The sequence below is a fragment of the Temnothorax nylanderi genome, unplaced genomic scaffold (genome assembly GCF_030848795.1).
Source record: "Temnothorax nylanderi isolate EJ_2023f unplaced genomic scaffold, tnyl_v1.0 TNYL_tig0007_pilon, whole genome shotgun sequence".
NCBI lineage: Eukaryota > Metazoa > Arthropoda > Insecta > Hymenoptera > Formicidae > Temnothorax > Temnothorax nylanderi.
Genome location: NW_027249069.1, coordinates 1620861 through 1630907, shown reverse-complemented (window position 1 = coordinate 1630907; position 10047 = coordinate 1620861). Strand labels below are relative to the sequence as shown.

General features: G+C 36.2%; 4 protein-coding genes across 5 annotated transcripts; 1 reads left to right on the top strand and 3 right to left on the bottom strand.

The window, feature by feature from the left end:
- Positions 1–95: 95 nt before the first annotated feature.
- On the bottom strand, positions 96–2116 carry Rps27a (ribosomal protein S27A). The gene is made up of 4 exons (XM_071719932.1): positions 2072–2116; positions 945–1058; positions 372–589; positions 96–265 (listed from the first exon to the last, which is right to left on the bottom strand). Exons 2-4 carry the CDS (start codon positions 1045–1047, stop codon positions 116–118), a joined length of 471 nt encoding a protein of 156 aa, XP_071576033.1. The 5' UTR covers positions 1048–1058; positions 2072–2116; the 3' UTR covers positions 96–115.
- Positions 2117–2845: 729 nt separating this feature from the next.
- On the bottom strand, positions 2846–4835 carry Ip259 (NSA2 ribosome biogenesis factor-like IP259). 2 transcript variants are annotated; one of them, XM_071719557.1, is made up of 3 exons: positions 4715–4791; positions 4478–4629; positions 2846–3853 (listed from the first exon to the last, which is right to left on the bottom strand). In XM_071719557.1, exon 3 carries the CDS (start codon positions 3809–3811, stop codon positions 3032–3034), a length of 780 nt encoding a protein of 259 aa, XP_071575658.1. In that variant the 5' UTR covers positions 3812–3853; positions 4478–4629; positions 4715–4791; the 3' UTR covers positions 2846–3031. The 2 variants fall into 2 exon arrangements, with proteins under 2 accessions (XP_071575658.1, XP_071575649.1); XM_071719548.1 differs by lacking the exon at positions 4478–4629 and having other exon boundaries at positions 4715–4835.
- A 218-nt stretch (positions 4836–5053) lies between these two features.
- LOC139782478 (uncharacterized) lies at positions 5054–8412 on the top strand. The gene is made up of 5 exons (XM_071721512.1): positions 5054–5398; positions 5480–5862; positions 5946–6140; positions 7137–7538; positions 7620–8412. Exons 1-5 carry the CDS (start codon positions 5395–5397, stop codon positions 8289–8291), a joined length of 1656 nt encoding a protein of 551 aa, XP_071577613.1. The 5' UTR covers positions 5054–5394; the 3' UTR covers positions 8292–8412.
- On the bottom strand, positions 8405–9755 carry Rpl30 (ribosomal protein L30). The gene is made up of 4 exons (XM_071719579.1): positions 9672–9755; positions 9525–9572; positions 8962–9107; positions 8405–8627 (listed from the first exon to the last, which is right to left on the bottom strand). Exons 2-4 carry the CDS (start codon positions 9543–9545, stop codon positions 8450–8452), a joined length of 345 nt encoding a protein of 114 aa, XP_071575680.1. The 5' UTR covers positions 9546–9572; positions 9672–9755; the 3' UTR covers positions 8405–8449.
- Between the last annotated feature and the right edge of the window lie 292 nt (positions 9756–10047).

Here is a 10047-nt window from a genome sequence, read left to right as displayed (position 1 = left end):
GTTCGGGGACAGAATAATCGTTACGTATTTTGATTAAATTATTTAATCAAATCAAATTGGATAACAAGGACGTAACATTTGCAAAAATCCGTACGTAGAAATATATCCCGGGAATTTATTTATCCTCTGGTTTATTGAATACAAGCGTGTATCCGCATTTGCCGCAATAATGACGGTCTTCCATTGCCGCCATGAATACACCGGCGCCACACTGCTCCATGGGGCATTCTCGTCTCAAACGGTGGATTTTTCCGTTTTCATCTACCTGCAAAATCATTTTTCGATTTAAGATATGTACCGCTAAAAATTATGACGAAAATAAAAAAGGGAAAACTCGAGAATGGATGGTAAGAAATAAGAAGACAATTTACCTTATAATATTTGAGCACAGCAAGCTTAACCTTCTTCTTCTTGTGCTTGATTTTCTTGGGGGTAGAGTAGTTCTTCTTCTTGCGTTTCTTAGCACCGCCTCGCAAGCGCAGCACCAAGTGCAAAGTGGATTCTTTCTGGATGTTGTAGTCTGACAAGGTCCTGCCATCCTCCAATTGCTTACCGGCAAAGATCAGCCTTTGCTGATCCGGTGGAATTCCTGAAACGATAAAATATCCCACTTAGCAATTGAAAGTAATTTACATACTAATTCACTTAATATTAATAAAAACGTATAACATTTACGATCTGTTCCATTTACGAAACGTTCATCAGATAATACGTTTGGATCAAAAAGCCGATTTTTGTCGGATAAAAATACAAATATTCAACAGTTGGTTCTCTCGAAATAAAAAAGACGAAATATCGAGATTTTTTTTTAAATTAAATTTTAAAGGAGTAAATGAATATTTTTTAATTTAATTTTAAATAGATCTTATTTAACGATCAATTTAACGTAAATTTTTAGTTATTCTCCAAGATTGATTCTTCCTGCATATCGAGAATTTTCTCACCTTCCTTATCCTGAATTTTCGCCTTTACATTTTCGATCGTATCGGACGCCTCGACCTCGAGGGTGATGGTCTTCCCCGTAAGAGTTTTCACAAAGATCTGCATGATCAGCGATTCTATAACACGTTACATTGATTTCTGTATTTCAATTGGTCAAATTAAACTTTAAATCCTAAAATTAATTTCGAGAATTAACTAAAAAGATCATAGATATTGTGGTATGTTCCGAAACTTCTTCCTATTCATACACAAGAAGCATAAAACTAGGATATTAAATTTTAAATATTAAAACTATAGGATATAATATTTTTAACGAATTTCATACAAATCTAAAAACATCACCAAATTAAACAATGCAAATATATGTAACATTAGGATTGCAGGCTAGGAGAAATATTTGGAGCATGCGACACACATTTGCTGGATGATCTCCATTAAGAAAACAATTCACTAATTATTTTGACCAAGAATTTCTTAATGGCAATTCAAAAATATATCATAACGTTAAAATAAATTAAAGATATGTAAAAATAAATACAGAGCAGTGGGAAAAAACCTCGATGTCATAAAACACACATGCTTTGCTGAAAGAGTTGATTTTTACATTTTTTCAAGAGACGTTTTAGCGCTTCTGAAAAGTCGGTATTGAAAGTGTCCGCAAGATTTTGCACGTAATATCAATATCTTTTTTCTCGGTAGGTTCCACCGGGTGGTAAACCGAAGAGAGGTTAGAGGTTAGACGCGAATAAAAATGGAGACTACTTAACCAACGTATCAGTCAAAAGAGCGAAAAGAATCGTTAACCTTGGCGAACGCCCGTCCAAGTATCATTCCGATCGAGTGCAATTATTGGGGCAAATAGCGATCCCGTGCAATCGCTACAATATGGTCCGTCAATAATAACTACGCGCTACATAAATAGGCGAACAATCGTCTCGGGGAATCACGTTCATCACGCCATGTGTCCCGCAGATATTTTCTCGCCGCGTCACGGACACAAAACAACGTAAAATGTCATAAATCGGAAATATTTGACGTTTAGCGTAACAAAATGCGAAAATGAATACGGCAGCTTCGCGTTTGATCCTATCTTCTTTTCTAAATTATAGAAAATCAAGGCAGAACGTACCTCCGACCACGCTGCGAGAACACGAAAAAGAACGAGCGGATCTATGGGAAACAAAACCCGAGAGTATGCATGTATCATAGATATAGAAACGATGGTTCTGGCAGATCAACGCGATAACGTCGCGCGCGACATCCAATGAACGTACAGCTTTTCCGCTCATCGCCGCACGCTCATTGGGTGCATCCAGGAGCACGACCGCTCACGGAGCTGCTAAAAAGTAGCAATAAAATGGGCGCGTTCAGCAGATAAGCCGCCGAGTAGCAGTCGAACGTGATTGGCTCTTACTTTTAGAACCAACCAATTAACGCAGAGTATTGATAAGACGAACTCAACAGTTGTGTCTGTTGAACGCGGCCAATTTTCATTTTACGGTTGTTTATTAACTGTTAAGGAAAAAAGAGTAGTTTTTAGAACATAAGCATACTACATTCTGCTTTTTTTCACATTGGAGAGAAAAAGAGAAAAGATGAACCGTGCAAGAAGTTCAGCTAAAAAGAACAGACCTAAAAACAAACCTTATATTGATAGAAATAAACATAAATCTATTCATTAAAAAAAATTATATAAAATGGGTTTTTATTTCACGTAAATGCAAAATTATGTTATTGTCATACTTACGACAAAGACATCGTTCGACAGCATGTGTTTTCAAATTTTTTGCATCATTGATACAGTAATACAACGTAGTAGTACATTGTCAAGATTAATAAATCAAATCATTTGAGCAACGCGCGAACAAATTAGATGATAATAATAAGTATTAAAACAACATGCTTTATCTTTACTAATATATATGTCCAAAAAATATGTATACATGTACTTACAAGATAACTTATCCTTATAATTTAATATATACTGCATATGTTACCGTTACCGTACGTACCGTTACGTACAATCAAGAATTTTAGAAATGATCAGTAGCGTCACAACTTAGGAATTATAACACAAGCACTAAAAAGTCTATACGAGCAAAACGGAATTGATACATCCATCATTCTCAGGATTATTCGTAACTTGAGCGAACTTTCCCCACACTACTTTGCCCGACTGCGTTACGAGACCCAATTCCGAGATATTTACTTCAATAATGGTTCCCTTAGTAATAACACCTAAATTTGTGTACATGGGCGAGCTTGGATTTTTCTTGACGCCAATGATCGGCAGGGAGAAGGTCGCCTTGAGTTCGGGATGAGTGACGTGCGCGGTTCTGAATCTCAACGCCATCGGTCTGATGAATCTCTCGAATTTCGGCGGTTTCCTCGTGAAGTTCTCCCCGACGAAGGTCACCTTGGTCACCATCCGTTTCCACGATTTCCGTTTCGTCTTGCCGCTTCTCACCACTTTGAAAACCTCGGACTCCGATTGCGCGCGAACCTTCGGTATCGGAACGTCCCATTTGCCAGCTTTCTCCTTGCGCTTCTGTTTTATCATATTCGACAGCACTTTCGCGCGCTTCGTGACGTCACGATCCAGCAGGTATACGGGCAACGCTCCCTCCGGTAGCTTGTCGGACTTCTCCTTGACTTTCTTCTCTTCGTGAGCTTTAATCTTCTTTTTCATTTGGATCTTCTCGTTGCGTCGCTCCTTATTGAATATCTTAGCCTTTATGCCGCGTAAACTGCGGGCTTGCTCCGCTCGTTTGTGAGGCGCACGGGCCTCTCTCTTCCTCTTTCTCTCCTCATAGTCCAGACGGCGACCGTAGAGCTTACGGTGCCTCTCAATATATTCGTTCTGCGGCATTTTTCTACGTGGGTTTCTGTACTCCCATGGAATTCAACCTTCCTGAAAAAAAAATTAAATGATTTAATATTGACCTATTGTAAACTTATATAATTAATCCTCTTATATAATAAATAACATTTTAAATATATGTTATACTTATAATAAATACATAAATTTCCTACAATGATAACTGTACAATGATGATATAGCTGTATATCCTTATTGCATTTAACGCTGTAGAAAAAATGACATCCAATTGAAAGATAATTTCATTTGTATAATAGATTCTTCTATTTCATAATATAAATTTCTTACAGTTGATTTACAGTATTAAATATAAAAATAATTTTGTTGAATTTTTAATAAATTTTTGTAACTACCACAAGTTGTTATAAAGACATATATATTACCTACAAATTCAGCTTGATAAAGAAAGTTACTTAAAATAATTACAACAACAAGGATTTTAATATAAGTGTTTTAAAACGTGTGCACATTTAGATAAGTGAAATAACCTCTGTACTCTTTTTAAGAATTTATCCTTCTCGAAAAGGCAGTCTCCAAGTATTTACAAGATATTGGCATTTATGATCAATGACATCGTGTAACTTTGAAAAGAGGTTAAGAACGACGAAAGAAAATAGAGGCTATTCGCGAATTTAAAAAACGTTAAGTAATATTTACCTTAACGAATATATTCGTCTGAGTATTGTCTCTGTCGAGTGTAATCACCGCGAAAATAAATTGCAATTAAACGCAATCGCTAATCACAGCATTCACAACACGTGTGCCGTGTGGTGAGCACGCAATTGCATCGGAACCACGTGCTGCACGTGCTTAACCAGTCCAAATCAAAGATATCCAAATTCGATTACTTATTTTCTTTTTTTCTAAATCACAGAAAGTTAAGTCAAAACCTACCTTCGATCACGCCGCAGGAACACGAAATCAACGAAAATGCGCGAGCGGATTCACGGGAGAGAACAACCAGCTGATTCTGAACCATCATACACGAGACGAGACACGAGGATGAGTCGTCGCTGGTGGCCAATCATCCTTCAGTTTCCCCAGTAAAACGAATACTCGGAAAGCGATTGGCCGCCGCGTTTCTCTGTCCGTATTTCGAATGCAATACACACAATCCATTACACATAATTAGTAATTAGTAATAATATAATTATCTCTTTGTATGTATATCAAGAGCAACTAAAATCAGTGTTTTTCGCAGTTATTCGCAGGTGCTTCGACGATCCGTTAATTTATCGACATATGCGGACCTTTGTCTCACGTCTGCAGTGAACATTGGGGGATTCACCTTTCTTTTTGCTATCACGCTTATCTGTGTTATATTATCGTAGTGAAGATAATTAATTTTTTTTGCAGACAATGACCGCGTTCAGCAGAACAAACCGCTCAGTAGCAATCGAACGTGATTGACTCTTACTTCTAGACCCAAGAAATCAACGTAGCGTGTTGATAAGACGACTGAACGCGGCCAATGTTAAAAACATTTGTTTGCAAGTTCTCTTCCCTCTCTTTGTAAAGAAGTTTAATATAAAATCCGTTTTATGCGTATAAATATTAGAGTAATTATTTAAAAAATGGGTAATTATATATAAGATATGTAGACATGTTTTGATATTGTTTTTCTTTTATAATAAAAGTATAATTGTTACGAACTTTTAGGTAGTTCATCTAGTGAATTGGAAAAACCTGTTAACAGTGAACAAACAGAATTACCTAATGAATTTATGGTCACAGATGTGACAGTACCGCCTGCATTCGTTACGAAGGATCATTTTATTGCAAACTGGTTTTCATGGAAGAACAAATTTCTTGCTTATTTGAAGAAGATTGACAAAGCCGAAGACAAGAAACAATTGTGGGGTATTATGCTTTTAAATCGTATGGGTCCTGTTGGCCAAGAGATCCATAGAACATTTCCTTTCTACAACAAGAATGCGCAGGAAGATATAAATGTGTTAATTAAGAAATTTGATATCTACTGCATGTATAGAAATGAAAAAAGAGGCTGTAAAGACATCAACAGATACACAAGTGATTTGATAGTATGTATAAAAGCACCTATATGTAATGACTATATATCTTCGAATGCAATTCTTGTAGTTATTTGTACACTTAACTTTTGCAGTTTATCGCTGTTACATGGAATCATGTTGATCCCATAGGGATTGTAAAGGAGAAAATTATACAAGATATAAGTACTCAACGTTTCACGGGAAACGCTGTGCTTCTCATAGAAAGTAAAGGAGAAAATTTGATACCGTACTTACAATCGTTGAGTCTCAACGAAATTATTCTGTACTGGAAACTGTGTGAAGATTTAATAACATAAAAGCAATCGAGGAAACTTGGAAGAACAATGTGCGAGCAAGTTGAACGATGGTCAATGTATACCTACAATACATGAATCTTTCGTATAAAATATCTTATCTTAATATAAACTAATATTAATTGTTATTGTTATTATTTTGTATAAAATTAAGAATTATTTTATGTATATATATATATACATATATATATTGCAATTTGAGGATAAAAATAAATAGAAAACGTTTTTCAAGATATTTTTGTATTATTTATTAGATTAAAAATTTACATTACGCTTGATTACCATATATCAGTCGGCATGGACTTTTATAATGTCAGAATTGCCAGGATCTGTGATCGATAGCGTACAGACACGGAAATATTTACCGCAGGCTGTACCTAATTAATTCGATGTTATTCCCCGTGTAATGATGCACGTCAGTTTTCGCCAACATCGCGTAGTATTCGATCTCCAATTTCCTGTTAAATCCAGACCACGAGACCTAAGGATGAGTCGTCACTGATGGTCAATCGTTCTTCAGTTTCCCCGGTAAAACGAATACTCGGAAAGCCATTGGCCGCCGCGTTTCTTTGTCCATATTTTAAACGCAATATCCATTACACATAATTAGTAATAATCTAATTATCTCTTTGTATGTATATCAAGAGCAACTAAAATCAGTGTTTTGCAGTTATTCGCAGGTGATTCGACGATCCGTAAATTTACCGACATATGCAGACTTTTGCCTATCTGTAATGGGATTTACCATTTTTTTTCTTTTATCTTATCACGCTTATCTGTATCTATCGTAGTGAAGATAATTTATTTTTTTTTGTTGACAAATTTTAAAAACATTTGTTTGCAAGTTCTCTTCTCTCTCTCTCTGCAAAAAAGTTGAATATAAAATCTCTTTTATACGTATAAATATTGGAGTGATTATGGAAAAAATAGGTAATTATACATAAGATGCGTAAGACAACGTTTAATACTGTTTTCCTTTTGTAATAAAAGTATCATTACAAATTTTTAGGTAGTTCGTCTAGTCAAGTGGAAGAGCCCGTTAACAGTGAGCAAGCAGAATTTCCTAATGAATCTACGGTCACAGCTGTAACAGTACCACCTATATTTCCTACGAAGGATCATCTAATTGCAAACTGGTTTTCATGGAAGAACGAATTCCTTGCTTACTTGAAGATGATCGACAAAGCCGGAGACAACAGACACTTGTGGGGTATCATGCTTCTAAATCGTATGGGTCCCGTTGGGCAAAAAATTCATAGGACATTCACTTTCTACGACAAGAACGAGCAGGAAGATATAACTGCGTTAATTAAAAGATTTGATATCTACTGCATGTATGGAGATGCAAAAAGAGGCGGCGAAGACATCGACAGATACATCAATGATTTGATAGTATGTATGGAAGTACCTGTGTAATGACCGTATACTATCGAATGCAATTCTTGTAGTTATTTGTACATTTAACTTTTGCAGTTTATCGCTGTTACGTGGAATCACGATGATCCCGCAGAAATTGTGAAGGAGAAAATTATACAAGATATATGTGCTCAACGTTTCACGGGAAAAGCTGCGCTTCTCATAGAAAGTAAAGGAGAAAATTTCATACCGTACTTGCAATCGTTGGGTCTCAACGATATTATTCTGTTCTGGAAACAGTGTGAAGATTTAATGGCACAAAAAATCGAGGAAACACCGAAGAGAGACTCTCCCTATGCCGAGCCCACTGGAATAGAACATACTCGATTGAGTATGGAACACAAACGAAACCGATGCCCGGCTTGGAGAAATTGTTTACACCTGTTGTTTTGTGCCCGATGCAACAAGTGTAAACAATTAAATTATTTCACGGATAGATATAAAGCTAAGTACATATACAATTGTGCTAAATGTGGAATGGATCATCTTGATTTACATTGTCCGGCATATGGCGAACTGTGTACAAAGTGCGGCGAGAGAAATCATTTCTCGTTGAAATGCCCCTCCACAAGTTGCTCAAAATGTGGTACGAATCATGCGGCATCGACGTGTCCGGCGCAGGGTCAAATACATCGTCATTATAACAAACCGAATCACTTGGAAGAACTATGTGCGAGCAAGTTGAACGATGGTCAACATATACCTACGGTACATGAATCTTTTATATAAAATATTTTGGCTTAATATAAACTAATATAAAATGTTATTATTTTGTACAAAATTAAGAATTATTTTGTGTATATATAAATTGCATTTTGAGGACGAAAATAAATAGAAAATAATTTTTCAAGATGTTTTCGTATTATTTATTAGATTAAAAATTTACATTACGCCTGATCACCAGTCGGCATGGACTTTATAATGTCAGAATTGCCCGGATCTGTGATCGAGAGCGTACAGACACGGAAATATTTACCGCAGGCTGTACCTAATTCGATGTTATTCCCCGTGTAATGATGCACGCCAGTTTTCGCCAACATCGCGTAGTATTCGATCTCCGATTTCCTGTTAAATTCAGACAAAGTGTGCTTAGAACATTAGAGAGTTACGGTTTAAAAACCCCACGCACTTACAAGCAGGGGCAGGAGACTACTCCATAGTACTCCTATTCGATTTATGATCCACAAATTGACAATCGTATCACTAAACCTTATGCAATTCCAATATGGACTATTCATTTAATTGATATTCCATTAATTCTCAAGAAATATATATCTAGATATACTGAGAAAATTTTATACTTATAAATTTACCAAATTCATCGATTTAAGAGAAACCATGTCTTTGTTACACATGTCAATTTGCTGAGTACAAAAGGAGTGCTACTTCTCAGTCTCACCTCAACGGCGGCGTGTTACTGGCAATGATGACCAATTTCGCTTTGCCTTGACGAAGAGACTTCAGAGTCTGCTTATAACCAAGGACGTATTTACCAGATTTCATGACAAGTGCTAATCTGGTGTTGATGCTCTCCTGAGCCTTTTTCTGTATAATCGAGCGATAAAATTTTATTAAATACGCTTAGCGTCATAGAGATAACACGAAGTTGGATCACAAATTGTCAATTAGAACGCTGATGTACTCGCTACATTTGGAAAATCGATTTTTTTTTTTAAATCTTCAGCATTAGACGGAAATAAAGTTTAGAAGGAACAATATGAATGCTATTCATGTACGTAAGGCAACTCGTTCCAAACTGCCGTGACTACACGTGGAGCTTCGTTCCATCGATCCATTTAATTGGAGAATAACCACAAATACGATTCGCGCGCATCACAATAATTGTAATAATAATATTATAATAGAATACATATTTATAATAAATGTATTGAAATAATTTAACGTTAAACTTCGCTACGAGAATATTCGTGGCCGAGCACGTGGGTGCAGCGGTAAAATTACCTGTTTCTTCTGAGCCACCATTTTTGCGATCGGCGGTTCTTCTCGCGGCTGCAACAATATTCGCGATTATTAATCCTTTATACGTTCAAATAATTAATATGCGCGCAACAATATGTACGTTTGGAACCCTAATTAGATCTTACGTACCTTCCGACGAGACAGACGCTGAAAAAATGAACGAGGGAAGAGGGAACTTGTTCACGAATAGGCATGAGTTATGAACGATGCGTAGAAAGGAACCTATCGAAGCCAAATATTACGTTGGCCGAACTTTAGTTGTCCAGTAATCTGATTGGCTCTCAATGAATATGCTACTTTTGGGATCCGATTGTTTTACACCTTTTGCACCTGGATTTTTTATTCTTTCTCGACGTTTAAATATTATATTCACCTCGTTAATCGATTTTATCGGTCTTTCTCCATACTGTAATTCTTTTTCCAAATTCTTATTCCCTTTCAGCTGACTTTTACATCCGAGAAACTTAAAGAATTACAAAGCAAAGATTATTAAACTTTTTTGATA

What these genes read in the sequence shown, in the direction of transcription:
- Rps27a (XM_071719932.1), bottom strand. Translation starts at nt 1,047, where the DNA reads ATGCAGATCTTTGTGAAAACTCTTACGGGGAAGACCATCACCCTCGAG. An exon ending in GAAAATTCAGGATAAGGAAG is followed by an intron (nt 590 to 944) that starts GTGAGAAAATTC and finishes TTATCGTTTCAG; the next exon opens with GAATTCCACCGGATCAGCAA. An exon ending in CTGTGCTCAAATATTATAAG is followed by an intron (nt 266 to 371) that starts GTAAATTGTCTT and finishes ATGATTTTGCAG; the next exon opens with GTAGATGAAAACGGAAAAAT.
- Ip259 (XM_071719548.1), bottom strand. Translation starts at nt 3,811, where the DNA reads ATGCCGCAGAACGAATATATTGAGAGGCACCGTAAGCTCTACGGTCGC.
- LOC139782478 (XM_071721512.1), top strand. An exon ending in GGAAACTGTGTGAAGATTTA is followed by an intron (nt 6,141 to 7,136) that starts ATAACATAAAAG and finishes TTGTAATAAAAG; the next exon opens with TATCATTACAAATTTTTAGG. An exon ending in GATACATCAATGATTTGATA is followed by an intron (nt 7,539 to 7,619) that starts GTATGTATGGAA and finishes TAACTTTTGCAG; the next exon opens with TTTATCGCTGTTACGTGGAA.
- Rpl30 (XM_071719579.1), bottom strand. Translation starts at nt 9,545, where the DNA reads ATGGTGGCTCAGAAGAAACAG. An exon ending in TGGTGGCTCAGAAGAAACAG is followed by an intron (nt 9,108 to 9,524) that starts GTAATTTTACCG and finishes TCGATTATACAG; the next exon opens with AAAAAGGCTCAGGAGAGCAT. An exon ending in AGTAACACGCCGCCGTTGAG is followed by an intron (nt 8,628 to 8,961) that starts GTGAGACTGAGA and finishes TGAATTTAACAG; the next exon opens with GAAATCGGAGATCGAATACT.